Below are 19494 nucleotides of genomic sequence, written 5' to 3'. Positions count from 1 at the left end.
GTTATATCATTTCCCTTACACAGTCCCAACAGAATTATAAAAATAGAAATCTTTAAATTAAGTAACATCAGTTCGTTATTTATAAATTTCAATGATTTTGAATTGTTTATCAATCATTTATGTGGATAATGTTTAAAGAATTTTCATTTCGTAACATAAATCAAAATGCACATCGTTTGTCTCTATCGCTGTTAAATAAGGATAGACCCTTCGGTTTTAGTTACGAATAAAAATATCTTCATATCTAACAAAAAAATGTTTTTTTTGTTAGTTGTATAGGTGGATAGATAATAATTGATTATTATTATAATCAAATTTAAGTGATGTTAAGTATATTCAAAGTCTCAACAGTTGATTCTCGATAATTCATATAAATTGTAGGCCATCTTTGATAACTTGTGCACTTTAATGTTTTCTGATTTTATTCAATATTCAAAATAAAATTTGAATAAGGGAATTGAAATACAATTGTTTGAATCAATCATTCACTGAAACAATACAAACAATATGCAGATTAATCCGTACTTGAAATGGTTACGTAAGACTTTTTTTTAATCTTTTTTTCTGGAGTAAATTATATTTATTGAGGGAATACAAGGAGATGTTGAGGTTTATGGTACGTGGTGATATTAACTCTTGATATCTGGTCTCTAATTCAGGTAAATAACTTAAACTACAAAATAAAATAACCGAAGATGATTTAGCTGTGCAATCTTGAAGCAGAAAAAGGAAGGAAACATTGCGGAGTAAATTTCTATAAGAATTTAGTTCCTGGAGGATTCGTCAAATGCTGTTTATAGAAGTGGTATAAAATCTGGATCGTGTATTGCAGAAATGAATTTCGGATTTGAACTAAATGAGTTGAATGATGTGAGGAGGACACTACCATTGGATAATGAGAAATATGAAGCAGTGAAATGCTGATATATCTGAAGGTCCTGGAAAATTTTAATCAATTCTTTAAGCATCTGATTACATAAAAGAACAGTTCACGAAGTTCCACTCCCATTTGCCGACAGTTCATGGAGCAGTCATCTGCAACCTGGGAAACCCAACGTCAACCCGAAGAATGAAGCCTAGGCTGCTAGAGGACATTCTGTTATAAATTATGTTATTCACATTACTTCTATTTAATATTTTATTATTATTTTTCTTTCTTTGTCTTTTTTTCAAATTAACTTTTTTTTTTTTTTAGCATTAGAGAATAATTTTAGGTCTATGAATGTCGTTATTTTTGTGAATTATTTTACTTTTTTCTTATATTAAGAATACATAATTTTTTACTATTTATTGTATCTTATTTTCTTTTAATTATGACGTTTTATATATTTAGGGGTGTCTTTTGTACGATACTATACCCCTCTCCCCCCCCATAATCTATTGTTAAAAAAAAAGTGTAACGGTTACATCAACCATGAAGGGCCCATCTGGTATTAAATAAATAAAATAAAATGAAAAAAAAAACATTTAAACATCTAATTCTAGTTCATCATAGTTCCCATTGTAAAACTAAAAATCATTTAGTTAAATTTTTTAAAAAAATTATAATCTTATTAAATCCCTGGGAAAAATTTATTAAATAAGAAAGTAGTTGATAGCTCTAAATAATCACAACATATGTAAGTCCGTATATAAACGGAAATCCAGTTACTATATCGAAAAACTCCTTAACGGAACTGATTCAACTTTTGTTTATTACTCGCTATTTTATAAATGTTATATCACAACATTTGAAAGAATTAGTGAAGGAAGAAGTTATGCTACAAGCATATTAATCTGAGAAAAATTGAATTTAATGATTTTTATTATATATTGTGTTGGAAACCTCAATTTGTAACTTTAGAAATCAACTAAAATTTAAGGTTTAAAAAATATAACAAGGTGTTTATGAATAATATTTCAAGAATTCTTCCAAGTGAAAATCTCTATTGTTTTTTATTTTTACTTACTTATATATGGAATATACAGTATGAGAAAGTATTTCAATCATGAAAAAATTAGAATTCAAGTTTTCAGAAGAAATACATGTTTGAGGTCCCCAAGTCCAAAATCACTGCGTCTCGTAAAATGATGTTTGTGCGTGAACAAACCCTCAAAGACGAAGCTTCCTACGAAACTAAAATCGCATATTTAAGACGGGTATAGGACGTGATAGCAACGTTTGGATAAAATCGACTGACCGAAAGTATCAGTTTATAGAATCGATTTTTCACAATTTTTCGACTTTCTCAAAACCGACTCTATCGATTTTGATTAAAACTCACCATATCAATGTAGAAATAATCGTTCTTTAATATTAGTAAGGTTTTATCTCCATTAGTCTGATAGGGCTTTAATAAAAAAAAAAATTAAAAACTATGGATTTAAAGTACATTTAATTTTACTTATTTGAAAAAAAAATAAACGGTTCTCGTATTTAGCAATAATAAACAATAGATAAACACAAAATATTAATGAGTTCTAAGAATAAATGAAGGTGAAAAAAAGGAAAAGTAGAAATATCCTTTTCTAACGTGAAAAGCGGAGAACAGTCTATCTTTCTTCATTGCATTACAGCTTCGTTATCTTTTGTTAAATTGTTATATACTTAGCACGAACGAAATTTATATCAGTTTTTCCTATCCCAAAATATCCACTGATACACATTTTTATAACAACAGAAAAATAAAATTTTTTGTTCATAGTTTTCGTGTTATCTTGTCTTTAAATTTTTATTTCTCGAAAATCACAAAATAGCGATAACTTCAACGCAATCCAGTGGGATCTACACTAAGATTAGTGAATCTACACTAAATTTAGAGACGTATCTAATTTATTACAAGTCAATTTTCGAAAAATATTCCTGCCAAATGTCAACTATTCATCAAGTTTTCAGATAAAAATTTCCCCTATTTTTTTATTCTAAATAATAATAATATTCTTTATTCATTCTGGTATTGATCCCTTTAGAATAATATATAGGCGTCAAAATTAGACTTTAGAACCTTAGAGTGAAATATAAAATAAGAATGAAATTATAAAACGTCATAAAACATTATAAAATAATGAATTTGAAAAGTTAAATATGAACAACAATAATTAACAGAATATATAAAATAAGAATAGAACATATAAAGTAAAACCATATGTCATATTATAAAACATAAGATGACAAACACTTCTGATAATAAATAATAGAAAACCAAAATGATAAAAATCAAATATAATTAAACTAAAAATAATAAATGGAAAGGTTCAATTTCTGCTAATATACATATTTACAAGAATAAATGAAAATCGGAAACATTAAGTACAGAAAATATATAAACCTTGTTTGAAACTTTCAATTGTTCTTTTTCGGGAATTGGGTGGACAGAAGGTGGTCGAATATACGCGATTTGAAGTTTGAGAGGGTATTAGAACTACGAATGGAGGAGGAAATAGAATTCCATAGGGATGAGGTAAGATCTACCAAAGGCTGCGGTTCGATGGGCAGTTACATATATGTCTGAAGGCCGTGAGCGGGTATTGCGGGAATGCACTGAGGATTTAAATTGAAGGATATCATAGATGTACGATGGACGACGGGATTGGATAACTTGGTAGAGGCAGGAAGCAAGAAAATATTTACGACGGAAGGAGGGGTAAAGCCACTTCAATTCTTCATAAAATCGGGTGACAGAGGCGTCCCTGGGGATCCCAAAGATGAATCGTACGAAGTAATTAATTAACCGTTTCAATTTTAATGGTGATAAAACACACAATAATCCAGATTTCAACATTTTTTAGATGAGAAGTGGCTGTGTTGTATGCTGAAAGGTATTTTATTGGTTGCGAAAACGGTCTGCCTACGTATTTTGTATTCGCTCTGCTAATGTTCTTTTAATTCATGAAGATGAACAACAATTATGTAACTAAGATTAATTATTTTTTAGTGCTAAATAGAAAGATTTGGTAATGGATCCATGACTTTTTATTTAAATATTTTCTATTAATTGTATACATATAACACAACAAATAAATGCATAACCCATTCATAGTAGTTCATTGTTAATTGAATATTAGAGAGAGAAACACTTATTAAACATTGCATTGGGTTGGACATATTACTTGTAACAAGTAAAATAATTGTTTTGTTTTTTAAACTTATAATATATGGGTAGAGTATAATTAATTTAAAATGCATGTAACTAAACCATCGAATTCCTCCCAAATCCAATCCTTACAGTCCAAAATCCTTCGTAAAATCCTTAATGCTCCTTACTTTGTCACAAATCGAATCATCCATCAGGACCTCAATATCCCATATGTTGCCGATTTTGCCAGAACCAGATACCATTCCTTCCATGATAAACTTCCCAACCAACCAAACCAACTCGTTTCTAACCTGGCTTCTCCTTCATTACCTTGTTAAACTTTTTTTTTTTTATTAACTTTATTTTTCCCTCATTATTTTCATTATTCAACATTCTCATTATTCATTATTTTGTCAGGAATTTAAGAGAAAGCAATGTTAAAAACAAATGGGTTTGGGTGGTTAGAGGGTTCATTATGAAAGGATTGACATCTGGTTCGGGCTAGATCAAATATATTTGATACACGGAGGTTGAACATTAAGGATTATACGAACAGTTTTGGATTGTAAGAATTTAAGAGAATTTCGATGGTACAAGCCCAAAGCTCAACTTCCTAAGTCCAAATAGAACTTATTATAATCAAGTAAATAGGTCTTTTGTGATTGATTAGAAGCATGGAGCAGATAAGTGTTGTAACGGTTGGATTCGACATACAGATTCCCGCATTTTCTATCTACTGTGAGAATTCCAAGTCGTTTGTCCAGTGTAGTCCTAGCTAGAGGATTTGTTCAACAAGGATATGAGGAATAATATTATAGGATAATGAAGGGCAGGAAGTCATAAGTTTACTATTAAAGGTAAAGGTGATTTAATAGGGTTCGTTGGAATTAATCCACCACACTAGATACTATCCTTGAAGTTTTTATTTTTATACGATTTAAGAGATTATGATGAAATTTATGAGAAATTAACTTTCAAGTTAAATAAATTAAAGTATACAAGAAAGTTTGTGCGTGACTACATTAGTCACGCATCATTTTGTAGAATATTCTTGATTTTATTATATCAGAAACAATTATTACAAATTTATATAAGATTTAAAGAAACTGAAAATAATGTTTACTATTTCGAATATCAATCTTCACGACCTACACGTGACGGAGATGATACGAACATTCTTTATCAGTGCCATTTCTAACTGCAAAGACGCACATGACGTCAACTTGACTGACACCGCCGGCAAAACATTATGATGAATCACGGAAGGAGGGAAAGTGACTTGGGTTCGAAGCGGGAGGAGACTATGTGAAATCTTCTGCGTGGGAAAACCACAGTATTTTACTGATGGAAACATTTCTTATTCTGATCATAACAGCTTATATAATACGTGACAGATAAATAAAACCACTGGGCTTTCATATTTGATAGAAACATTACTAAAACAGCCTTATTGAGGTATTTTCTAACATGGTTCTTAATACTCGAACGTCTAGAAAAGAAATGGGCTCACACGGATTTCTGATACTGAATAATTAACATTATCAAGTCATATAATATTGCAATAGATGCTACTGAATATTTTTTACTTAAACGATTTTATGTTTTTTAAAATACATTGTAAAGCTGATACGTTGTAGAGCTGATACATTGTAAAGCTGATACGTTGTAGAGCTGATACATTGTAAAGCTGGTACGTTGTAGAGCTGATACATTGTAAAGCTGATACGTTGTAGAGCTGATACATTGTAAAGCTGATACGTTGTAGAGCTGTTACATTGTAAAGCTGATACGTTGTACAGCGGATACATTATAAAGCTGATACGTTGTAGAGCTGATACATTGTAAAGCTGATACGTTGTAGAGCTGATACATTGTAAAGCTGATACGTTGTAGAGCGGATACATTGTAAAGCTGATACGTTGTAGAGCGGATACATTGTAAAGCTGATACGTTGTAGAGCTGATATATTGTAAAGCTGATACGTTGTAGAGCTGATACATTGTAAAGCTGTTACGTTGTAGAGCTGAAACATTGTAAAGCTAAGGCTTTAGACGGAATCTTCGCCTAAGTCTCACCCTGATGAAGACCTAAAATTCAGGCCGAAACGTCATCACAAATAAATTAGTTTTGTTTATTTGTGTATCTTTGCTGACCGTAACTCCGATTATTTTATCCTCACAATAAACTAATTGTTTAAAACATTAAACTAATAGTGAACACTTGTAATAATATATATTAATAAACTCTTGCGTTAATATTTATGTTGTATCTCTTTTATATAAAATGAAATAAACTTATTTCAATATTTACTTTACTAATTTTGAATATATTGTTATGATTTTACGTTAAACCTCAAACATCTTTCATAAATAACTAATTTTATCAATTATCTTAATGAATATTTTCCCCAATGTTTATTTAAACTATATATTGGCTATTAATATTAATTCTTAGTGAATTGGCTAAACATTAATTATTATTTCAATTTATAATCCAAACTATATATACGTGAATCTTAATTCTTTTGCAACTATTAAGCGCTTTTAAAATATTTATTATTATAATATTATATAACTCTAATAACTAATTTTAATAATAACTCTAATATATAATATTATGTAATATTTATTATTAAATATTATATAACTCGGGCAATTGCTAATGTAATTGTATTATGAGTGTACTAGCTATTTATATGCTATCTTGATATTCAATCTCTGTGGGAGGTCCTCTTAGTGTCTTCTGATTCTCAGGAAAGCAGACTGTCCAGACCGCAGAGGAGTCGTGGTTTTCTCTGGAAAGACCCATTTGGAATTTGTCTACATCTTTGATATTTGAAGATAGTTTTTTTTTTTAGGTTTTCATTAGTCAACATTTTTTAAAGATCTGTCCAAACTTGTTTTCTTCCTTCTTTAACGAACTACAAAATTGTTTGTTATGATTAATGGTTAGTTGTTAACGGACATTTTTTTTCTGTTTCTCTAATTCTATTTTATTTTGAATTACTAAAAGGCAAGGTCTATGATTATTGCCTTAGGTTAATCATTCTTACTCTCTGGAGTCGCACATGGTCACTTATCCACTGGTATATTTCTTAATCCTTCTACTACAGTTTATATGGAATGAATTTTACTTACAACTATTTATATCATCCTTATTATGATATGGTCAAGATAAATTTATTGTTATTATTACATTGACAATACTATCGGTCATTTTTAGTAGGGCCTTATAATATATAAAACAAAAAATAAATCTGTACTGCAACTCATGAAGTCAGAGGTACTATTACTAGACTAACGATTGTGCATGGAGGTGATTTGGTCAGAATCACGCTCGACCGCCAGATTTATCCCCAATTAAAGGTTAACACTTTATGAGGCTAGGTGGACCATTGAGGGCTCCCGAATCCACTGGGTTGACTCACGACTACAGTTACAGAATAAATCATAATCTTTCACAGCGGGATTCGAACCCAAGTAGTTAAAGTTGTACAGGGCCTTACCATTGAGCCACTCCGCTACCATCAGAATATATTTAAAATTGTTGCAAGAAAATATCGGATTTTTTAATGCTAATTAATATAACCTTAACCTAGAATTTTATAGAACAAGAATAACTGAACATTACATCACAACCGGTTTGTTTCCCAGGACCTTCACCCGATATACAGTTCCAATTCGTCTTTCGACGTAACTCAAATTATTCCTATGCAATATTTATTAGTAGAAGAAGGTTAAAGTACTCAATATTTACTGCACTCTTTTTAATTATTGAGTGTTGATGTACCTCAGGAATGTAATTCTTCAAAAACTTTATGTTCACATGCAAATAAAAGTAATAAAACGTGAAGTTTGATTTATATTATAAATTTTATCGAATGTGAATCATTTGAATCAAAAATTAAATGCATATCATCCCTTCAGCTTTTATACCCCTTTTATTTTTATACACAGTCCGAAAAAAATCTTTATACAACACAAAAAATGTACACATTGTTCTGGAGACATTCTTAATGAATTTACAGAGTACATAAAAATGTATATGTATCCAACAAAACGAGGACTGAGCCCAGATCTTACTAAAATAATAATAATGTTTTGATTTTTTTTAACAGTATAAATATCATAATAGATATAGTATTGTTTGGATATACTTTTTTTTACTTACCAAGGAATTACAGCATGAGTTATATGCGACGACATGTAAATGATTTCCACTCTATATTAATTTGTTTTTAATGCATATCTTCCTGTAAGGTACAAAATTATCACGTTGGTACTGAGTGTACAGAAGTTTCATCGTATTTATATTGCAGAACTCTTTATAGAACTCTTCTAGAACCATAAAGTTTGCAATATATTTAAAATATACTGCTTTACATTATTTTGAAAAAAAAGTATGTTGCGTTCCACTTTTTTGGAAGATTTTTATTTTTTATTTTAATGGAGATAATTCTACTTATTAAGAACTCTGGAACAGAACCTTTCAGTTTTGTTCTCATTTTCTTTTAAAAAAGGAAGCCAAGACACTCAAATGTTTTTAATTTCCATCAATCTTCAAGCGGACTAAAACAATGTCTCATTCGATGCTTCAGAGTATTTAGACTTTTACCTAATTATAATATCATCTCCTACATTTAAATGTCCTTGTAATTCGTTAATTGTTCCCCTGTAAGCCCAGATGGCTCGCTGACAGTCGACGCCAGGACAGCAGAAGGTAAGGATCGGCGGCGGCCGGTAGCTGCCCACTTTCACTCTCGGCTCTCCAGTTACCGGGTTTCTCCTCATCCAATGTAACAGCTACCTCCGACTTCCTGCCGTATTACTTACTGTCTTCTCCCAACCTGTATTCAGTGTCGATGAACCCCTGGCGATACCATAACCGTTTAACAAAGGATGTACTCCAGTATTATACGACAACGTACGATAGTTTTTATATAACAATTATGAAAAACATAATCATTCAATCCATAACGATATTATAATAAAGCAATAATAATAATGTGAACCGCTATGACGCCAGGTGTTCAACACTTCGTAGGAAAGCACTGTTTTTAGAACAACGGTCATATAAAGAGGTAATTTTTTCAAGATCACGCTCAACCATCAGATTTTCCCAAATAAACGGGCTGTGTGGATCCTAGGAGGGCTCTAGAACCCACAGGGTTGATTCACGACTTTAGCGTAACAGAAAATCATATCTGCCACAGGCGGATTTGAACCCGGACTAGAGTTAGTTCCACAGCGCTCCCCTAATAAAACAATACGTTCTAAAATTCCTCATATTACTTTATACTCTAGAAAAAACCTTAACGTTTTCTGTAAGGCACTCGACGGAATAGTTCACAATATATTTTATGAATGGATATAAAAGTGAATCTTCTTGACCGATCGAAATTTCTGAATCTATCGTAATTTCTAATTTACTAAAAAAAAAAACATATCGCTGTATTTTAGTACATTTTTTTAAAAAGCTTCAATCAATTGTACTTGTGCTTATTATTATACTTTTAAGGACATGAGACTCTCATTAAAAACAAAATAATTTCTACAGGAATTGATGTTTCGAGTTATATTTAGGTTAAATATTTTTTTTTTTTTTTGTACCAGGATAAATATTTCAAAGAGTAAATTAAGTATTCGTAGGGGCTGAAATATATTAGGTTTTGAAATACAAATAGTGACCTGTACATTCACAATTGTAGTTAGTTATTCTTTACTAAACCTATTATTTATTTAATGACTTAATTTTTGGAGTATATTTAGACAGAATAAACGAAAAGCTATGGATTTAATTAGATCATTTATTACCATCGATAAGTCAATGGTTAGCTAATTAAAAAAAATTAAAATAAATAAATTAAAAAAATTAATTCAGAGCTAAGTTTTGAATTTATTTATTTTTTTTTTTTGGCCAAGACTCCCATTGGATTCCTATACTGCTATTTATTTTTTTTACAACCTGTGTTTACTTTCAATACCGTTTATTTTGCACAAGGTTCCAGCCTTGAAGATTAATTATTCAATATTAAATACAGATTTAATTTAAATATTAATAAAAATATATGTTTTTTGAGCTTAGAAATAAAATCCAGTGTATATTATTTTTTAAAAACAAAAAATAAACAATATTTTTTGCTTTTTATAGTTTATTTTAGGAATTAATACTCCATTCCAATACATTCATAATTTTTTCTTATAATTTATTCTAAATATAAATACAAATTGTAAGTCTTAAAAATCATTTTGCCATTTATCAGCCAAATTGAAAAATAAATATTTCATGTTACAAATTCTACTTAATCATGTTATATGATATCTCAAGATCACTTTACTGATGCCTTTATGATATTTTTATTATGAGAATAATTACACAGATCCAAGCAGTTGTTAGATAGTAAGTACTATCGCTGAAATGATATATTAAAAGATAATTGTGGAGCCCCCCTTCACTTAGAAATCATTCGGCTCAACTCCTTTCCCCTCAATAAGATTCACAAGCCCGAGCTTCAGAAATGAGTTAGCTCCAGAACCGGATAGAGAAAGCAGGGTGTGCCCGGAAACATGACATTATCTTGAGGAGGCATTGACCACGCTAAGTGGAAGTCCGTTACTTCGGTTCTGGACTTGATGACTTAACTGCCATCACCTGGTCTTCAATTATGCAATCATTTAAAAGTTTATATTTAATAAATGCTTCGAATATGCTAATGGTACGCTTCGTAGGGTGGAAGGATTTAACATAGGTCAGTGTAGCTTGTTTACCATATAAACAAAACTACTTGTAATATTCCAAGATTAATGATTTTTGGTTAACGAATAAAATGAACCCGAAGAACTTTTTCTGAAATACAACTATGTCAGGTGAAGCACGCTTGGATATGAATAAGCCAAATTAGTGATAAGAACTATGTAACAGTAGTTTTTGCCTTTACATGTATTTGACAATTTTACAATATTTGATCAGATCAAATTTGGTTTCTGAAGTTGAAAACGTAAAATTCAATTGTTTCAATTTTATTTATTGATAAATATTACAATTTGCCACAAAGTTGTTGGGGAATAGGTAATAGTGATAACTGATTACATTCATACTAATATAAAATAACCTAAAAAAATTTTTATTTGATTTTAATATATATATTTTTATTTTTAATTATAAACTTATTTACATTACGCCCAATGTATAACAAAAAAACGTATTATTTCAAGAACGATGAAAAAAAACATATAAAAATGGTGTAATAGTTAACAGATACTACAATCGATATGCTCATTGCATCTCGATAGCAGTATCGAATCAACAAATTACGTCACCCCGTGTCTCTCCTTTCGTTTTTCTATATCTATATCTCTCTCAACTAGAATTAAACATTTTGTGAATTAATTTTGGCAAATATCCTGGAAACTACTGCTCTAGGAAAATGAATATTAATAAACTAATTTCTAGTACATTAAACTAGCTTTGCATTGAGTGATAATAGTCATCTGTACGCCTAAAAATACATAAATTCACTGACTACTGATTTTTCGTTATTTCGTTGTGAAAAGTTCCTTTTTAAAAAATTGTATATCGGGAACTATTGAAAGTAAATAGCTCTGTTAGAACTTATATTTTGGCATATTATTTCTACTTTAAATACTCTATAACGTTTTTTGGTATTCTAGGTAGTTTTAAAGATAAGGAGTTCATATGAATAATAACGAAAAGTTTAGGTTTTTCTGGAATAAAATAAACTTCAGGGGGCGTGTTTCTTTAATATTTCATTATTTATTTTTTAATGTCATTTAATTTATCCCTTGTATAGTCTAGCTAAGAACTATTTTCTGAGAGGAAATAACACATTTTTTTTTTTACTGAACAGAACTCAAAAATGATTTTTTTTTTATCTTCAGAGTAACCGCCATTTTTACAGGTGTCAAATGATCATGATCTTCTGGCAGAATCTCATGTATTTATTGGCAATGCATTATTCGAAAAAGTACTATCAAAGTTTTCTTCATATGATGTCTATTTTTTGTCAGGGGCTCTCAGACTATAACGTTTTAGACGTACAAGAACCAAACATTTAGAATTGAAGGCCTTTAATAAAAATTTCTGTTCGGACCACTAGAAATCAATTTCTTGTGGATTTATTTTGGTAAACATCATATAAATTACTACTCCTGGGCAGATAAACTTTATAAACTAATTTATAATAAATTAAACTAGCTTAATTAACTTGAGTGCTAATAGACATCTGTATGTCTGAAATATAAATAAATTAATTAACTACTAATTTTTCGTTATGAAATGTTACGTGTTAGAAAATTTTATCTTAAGATCTATTAGATCTACAGAAGTCTGTTAGGGCTCATATTTTAGAGAATTTACTCTACTTTAAATGATGTTGTATGAAGGGTTTTAGTGCTGTAGGTGGTTTTATGGATATGGAGCTACAATTAAAAAATTTAAGTTTTTTTTTTAAATAAAAGAAACTTCATATGGTGTAAATCTTAAATACTTCAATATATATATTTTAATGATATTTACTGTATCCCTTGTATAACTTAAGGTAAAAACACACAATTTTTTGTTTTTTAAATAAGTTAAAATTGAATTTTGTGCATCTTAAGAGTACCCACTGTTTTTGCTGGTAGTGTTGAATCTGTCTGACGATTCTCATGTATTTATTAGTAATGCAATTAAGATTCAAAAAAGTGCTATCATAGCTTTCTTTAGATTATGGCCAATTTTTCTCACGGGCTCTCGGACGTAAGGAGTAGGTTTGTTTTAGTTATTTATATATCCTGTTGCAGGATTTTTAGAAGCCGTGTTTACGCTAAAAATACTTTTCAGTCTGTGTTACAATATCGTACTCATTCTATTGGAAATTGAAACTATAATCGGAAAAAAAAAATCTTAGCGTGGAAAAGTTTAAATTTAGTCTGTGGAATATACTTAGGTGTAGTTTCATTTTCAATTGCATATAATCTAAAAAAAAAATTTCTAATATTTTCGAGCGATGTTATAATCTGTAAAAAAAAATATCATGGCTGAAAAGGAGACTTAAGTTTATTCACACAATTTTCACAAAAAAAGAATGATGCTTACAACATATCAACATATCTTTTTATGCCCGGTTATGTCATCCTCACGGACCATGAAGGCGCCGTGTACTTTGCATACAAAGAAAAAAAAGAGGGAAAGTTTATGCAGTCACATCCGATGAAAAGCAAAACAAATTAGGATGTTATATCTTATTTTAATAAGTCTTTCACAGCGGCTTTATATACATTCTTAATAATTATTTAGTTGGTTTGGATGAAAGACTGTTGTGTATAAGACTGTAAAGTTTTTTATTAAGAATTAAAAGCTTTGACAGAAGTATATATATTCTTTTAATTAAATAATTCTTCTACTGTTTATGTATATATATCTCGCAGAGTAACCTACAAAAGGTGTTTATTTAGAAATTGTACTACTCCATTTGAAACCGCATACTATATGTATGTAAAGTGTCGTTAAAAGTGAAACATATTATTGCTATTATAATAAGAATATTAAAAAAAAAAAAAAGGATAAAAGTACAAAATAAAAATAATATACTTAAAAAAATCAAATGCTCTTAAAACAAGAAATACCCTATAAATTAATTAATTGAGAATTATTAATTCTCAAAATATAATCTAGAAGAAAATAAATATATAGAAATAAAAAAGGAAATATGTGTGTACAAAACTAAAAACGTGAATTTAATAAATAAATTGTATGAATGCATTTAAACAATCAGCTTCCATAAACATAGATATCAATGTGTGTAATAGTTAAAGGTATGAGAAATTGAATATAAATACACGTTTATAAAAAAAAATAAAACATTTATCCACCAGAATGATGAAAATGATACAATTAAACACGAGGTTGGAGGAAAAAAAACTAATTTGTTAGAACAAGAACTAATAGTACATAAATAATAAAAAATAAAATAAATACATTGTATTTATTGTTAACTAACATTTCGCTCCACTTTGTAGGGCTTCGTAAGGGCTGTCAGATTGAAACAACTGACAGAAGAAAACTATTTTTTGTTAACCAACGTTTCAATCTGACAGCCCTGAAGATGTTCAGTAAAGTGGGGCGAAACATTGGTTACCAATAAATAGTTTTCTATTACTATATTGATACCTTTATTGACCACCACTCGGACTTTCCTCCTACAATCTACTTCATATGGTCAACTATCTTCATCCAATATAAAATAAATACAGTAAATAGATAAGAATTAAATATTTTATTAGAAATAAACATAATGAAAATATCATAAATTAACTTAAACATACTAATTGAGTCGATTTCATAAATAAGTTGGAACCTTGTTGTTATCTTGAGTTGTCACACTTCACCTTTGAACTTACTGTGAGAATTTACATTAGAGTCAGTTTGATTTTATTGGGGATCGATATTAGATATCAAGTGCACTAGCTCAGTTTTGTATTTTAGAAGATTTTTGATTGTATTAGTGACCATGAACCTCCGTACCATACACCGATTTTTATTAAATTAAACCTTTGTTATTCTTGGTACTCACCAAGAACTGAAAAGTATGTGAAGTTTCTCTGTAGCAGTCACAGAAATAGGTGTTTCCTTTATGGAATTTTTTAAAGTATTTTTAGATCGTCCGTATTCTGTAAGGTTGTGAGGTGTTCTTTTTATTTTGTAATAGTTTTGAGGTTTATATTAACTATGTATTTGTGCAGGATACAGGGTATGTATCATATATACATATATACATTAAAAATCCGATATGCTCCAAGAGGATACAATATGCTTTCAGCAAATATTACGTAATTTCTAAGATCTTGATCTCTCGAAAGCTGCAGCTACGCATTTCTCAAATATCGGCTTCCACTTTCAGCTTTCTATTCTCTTTCACCTGTTAAATGCCTTGTTCTCCTGCCAGTCTTGTTCCCCCCTTGACTTGATTAAATGTTCAATCTACTGGTTAGAATTCTATAACAGCTGCGTTCGAAACTAGATGACGTTTTAATCTTCGAAATCGGTGGTTGGTGATAGTTACCACATGCATCGAAACTCAACCCGCAAAAACACTCTATCTTTCATCAGCTTTTTCCATATAATATTATTTTTTAAAAATGTTTATAATTGATATACAAACAAATTTTATAATTTTGAATATATAACTGGAGAATGCATCGAATAGAGGAGTGATGCTTTATTATATGACAATTGATGGATTTATTACGCATATTTCAAAATCTTAGATATCGAAACTTAAAAACAGAAGAAAAAAAAATTAGATTTTTGGGTATGATTATTGGATAAGCCTGCTTTGCTGTTTTAGCTTGCTCTTCTTGTTTTTTCTTAATTCAGTTTTAATTATCTAATTATTTTAATTTAATTTAACATATATCTTATTTACTTAAGTTTCTTTTATATGTTATTTAATGTAATAGTCCTTATGCTATTTATTTATAGTAATTTTTTAGCATTTGCTGGACTTTTGGCTTAGTTATGTGGTTACAACTTTATCGTTTCAGACTTGGTTATGAACCCGTTAAGTTTCAGAAATCAAAAATGGATCATCTGATAAATTCTTTTAAAAATTTTTATTAAGGATTTTTATTAGCTTTATATAAAAAAATTAGTCATTTTCTGGTATCTGAGAGACTTAAGATTTTGTTTTGGGCCTATAAATTTGTTCACGTTTTGAACTTCGTTATATAATCGTTAAATTGAGGGATAAAAAATTGATAAGTTGATTATGCCTAAATAAAAACATTTTTTTATTCTTTATGTATTAATAAAAATAATTTTATTTTAATCGTATCTGATTTTATTTAGTATTTGTCCGTAACTTTCTTATAATTAAAGTTACAACTTGAATATTACTTTAAATAGGCACAGTACTGCATAAAGAAATGACGTTGTACCAAGGATGCCTTATATAGATTTATATGATTATTGCGTTTTTATTTGGAATTAGTTATTTAATAATTTATTTCATTTCGATTATATTGTTACTTCATCTGTTACAGAGACTATTACTGTGTATGCTGCTGTGGCAGGGGTGGAGCTGGGCCGCCGACTCCGACAACCTGGTCGACTTGACGGGGGAGACTGTGAAGCAGGTCGAGTCGCTTCTGGCCAAGGATCCCAAGCTGCCACGTCTGACCAGAGGTGAGATAATATCCTTGATCGAGGAGGTCCGCAATGTATCGGACACAAGGAAGGACAAGTCCCTTCTCGTCGTGCTCCCCTACAACGGGACGGAGAGCAAGCTGGAGGACCTGTTCACCAAGGCACCGGTCACCAAGCTGATCGGCGAGTCTGTCACTACGAAGAGGCCCAAGAGGAAGAGGAAGCCGACCAGGCCGAGGCCAGTCTATGTCCACTCTACTTCATCGTCGAGCGAATCTTCCTCAACATCCGGTACTATGACCGTGGATACTGCTTCTACAACTCCATCTTATTTTTCAAATAGTATACCTTCTTCTTCTAATTCCGAAACGTTCAAATCCAAACCATATACAGAGGATTTAGCGTTGCCTCAACCATATAAAGAGGCCTTATTTGAAATATCAGTGACCCCTGAAGCGGAAGCTGACCACATATTCGTAACTCCAGGACCTACTACTAGGGGAACGGCACCGCCTGTTCCAAAAGATGTCGCAAACACAGCCGAAGCTCTTTCACCGGATCTGAAGAACGTCCTCAATAATATCGGACTGATTGGTGACAAGACAACTGAAAAACCGTTTTTCCATTTGAAGGCGATGGCACCAAGTGTAGATGTCAGTTCTTATTCGAGATTCAAACCCCTTCCAACAGGTACTGATGTCAGCGACGATATGAAGTCCTTTTTGAAATCTTTCGGGTTACTGGAACCTAGCCGAAAGAGGAAATCCATGAGGGATCCGCCGAAACAGGACGATAGCATTGTAAATGAAGAGATGCTGACGGACGACATGAAGGACATTTTGAGAAACATCGGTCTTTTAGGAAGGCAGAGTAAGAAAATGCACATCTTCAACCCCCAACTCGAATCGGCAAGGCTGAATCAGACAGAGCACATGATAAAAATAAATAAGATCCTGAAGAAGCTGAGAGAGATCTCTGAAGGTAACAATCAGAATCTGACTCAGACTGAGCTGAAAGAACTGGTTCAACTTGAAGCAGGAGATGAATCGAATAAGACACTGTTGGATACAGATCTGGATTTAGGCATTCTGCCAGCAGATGAGTATCAGAACATTGGTGTGGTTAAGAACGAGGTTAAGAGGCAACAACCGAACGAGGTGGCTAACGCTACATCGTCCAGTTCAGCCTCCAGTGATGGAGCTGAGGAAGAGACGAGCACTGGAGGCGATGCGACGGACAGCCCAGTGACGACGGAGTCCGGACCATCCTCCGTGGACACCAGCGGTCCCTCTGCTGCGGCGACGGACGCGGTGGCTGCCTCCTCCGACGCCACCGAAAGGACACCGTCCCTCGATGATCTGGCGGATTCCTTCGGCGGGGAGATGCCAGCGGAGGTATCCACTAAGAGACCCAATGGCTTCTACTTCTTGCTGGACTGGAATTCTTTCTTAGATGTTGGCTTGGATGAAAGGAAGGTATCTGTTAATTTCTCACCCAAAGTTGGAGACCCGAGGAACTTTATTCCAGTAAGAATACCCTAGTCAACCAGACATGTTAGTAGCATTTTATGTAAAACTTTGTATTCCGTATTTTATTTGCCTTGGTTTAAATAGTCAAAAAATATCTTAGTATTTATTTGACCAAAATTAGCCAGTTCATTTCCGAATCTAGGAAAAAAAAATGATGATTTATGAATTTTCTGGTAAAATAAAATTTAGTTGGATATGAAGTTTTTTTTACGTAAAATCGCTACACAACATCCATTGAAAATATATGGTAAGAAAAATCACAATCCAAAGACACGTTGGTTTTGTGCCATCGACTTCACGGTGGGTTTTTCGGAGTATGAATTCCAAATTATTAATTGAAAAATAAAAAAAATAAAACTGAATTACTGATTTCTGAATGACTCGATAAAAGAACAAATTGAACAGAAATAATTTTAAGAGTTATAAATAATTTTTATAAAAAAATTATAGTTTTATAAAAAAAAATTGACGATTGATCAATTTACTGCTCAAATAAAATTTATTATATGAAGTTTTAGTTAAGTAAAATCGCTACAAGACACCCATTGAAAATATATGGAACGAAAAACACTATTTAAAGAAACACTGGTTGCCACGGACTTCAAGTTGGGCTTTTCCGAGTATGGATTGCAAATATCTGATTGAAAAATTAAAAAAAAGAAAAAAGTTCATTTTATTATTTAATTTTTCAGATTACCCAATGATAAAATAAAAAATTAATTGAATGGAAATAAATACCTTGAAGTGTAAATATCATGAAATTTTTATTTAAATGGAACATTATTTATTAATAAGTTTGAAACTTGCCAAACTTATCTTTTAATCAAAACAATGTTATAAGTTCAGTAATTATGTCTCTTGTCTATTTATTTATATTTAGTATTAGAAGTTATTGTAGATTAATTTAGAAAATAGATGTAAATTTGTGAAATATTTAGTACGCTTATAAATTAAATATTTAATGTACAACTCTTTTTATTATTATCCCATCATATTCTAATATGGTTGTAAAAGTATAGAATTTATATTCTTCAACAATATGGAATGAAAGAACTGTATCATAAGTAGGTATAAAATATTTTACAATAATTATTATATTGAAATTCATTATAAACAAAAAAAGAAATTGAAGAAATACATACACGGAATAGTACAGGGGAACTGCCTGGTTTATGTTGTCGGGAGTTAGGCACCCTTTGCCGGGCTCCATTCTTTCCTTTTCACCCTGGTATTCAGCCTTGAATAAACCTTTTTTGTATTCACAGTATTTGGTGATATTTATTATGTTATTTAATAATTCCCTAATATTTAAAAATATTTATCTATATGTTTAATCATATAATAGATATATTTTGTATTTCACGAAATACTTTATTTATGTTACTAGTCTTCTGAAAATAAATTAATTGGATACATTTGTTTAAAAAAAATTATGTTTAATAAATATTTAAGAAATTTATATTTCGTATTTAGCTATGCAAAACATTAGATATCATACTATCTATTTATATACTAGAATTGTTGGATGTAATTAGTGTATAATTATTTATACATATTTATTTATTTTTCTTTTCTCTTTACTAAGTTCCAAAAATAAATTGTTTACAGATTAAAACTTTATGATAAAAAAGATGATTTATTCTTTTTAGCATGAATTATAGATAATATATCTTAATTTGCTTTTCATTTAATTATTTAGTTTTAAAATTTAAATTGGAAAATTGATTGATGCGATTAAAAAAGTTAATGAATGTTGACTAGATTGG

The 19494-nt window shown here is 30.5% G+C and overlaps 1 protein-coding gene across 1 annotated transcript in view; it reads left to right on the top strand.

The window, feature by feature from the left end:
* LOC106685269 (uncharacterized) overlaps nt 1–19172 on the top strand; it is a 53114-nt gene extending 33942 nt beyond the window's left edge. The window contains exon 2 of the mRNA XM_014427839.2: nt 16097–19172. Coding sequence (XP_014283325.1) covers nt 16097–17740 — 1644 coding nt within the window. The 3' untranslated portion in view covers nt 17741–19172. The remainder of the gene's footprint in view (nt 1–16096) is intronic.
* The last annotated feature ends 322 nt before the right edge of the window (nt 19173–19494 follow it).

This window comes from Halyomorpha halys, unplaced genomic scaffold (genome assembly GCF_000696795.3).
Source record: "Halyomorpha halys isolate HHAL.00 unplaced genomic scaffold, Hhal_1.1 Scaffold675.1, whole genome shotgun sequence".
Lineage (NCBI taxonomy): Eukaryota > Metazoa > Arthropoda > Insecta > Hemiptera > Pentatomidae > Halyomorpha > Halyomorpha halys.
Note: the sequence above shows the minus strand (reverse complement) of the source record. Positions and strands in the feature narration are given on the sequence as shown.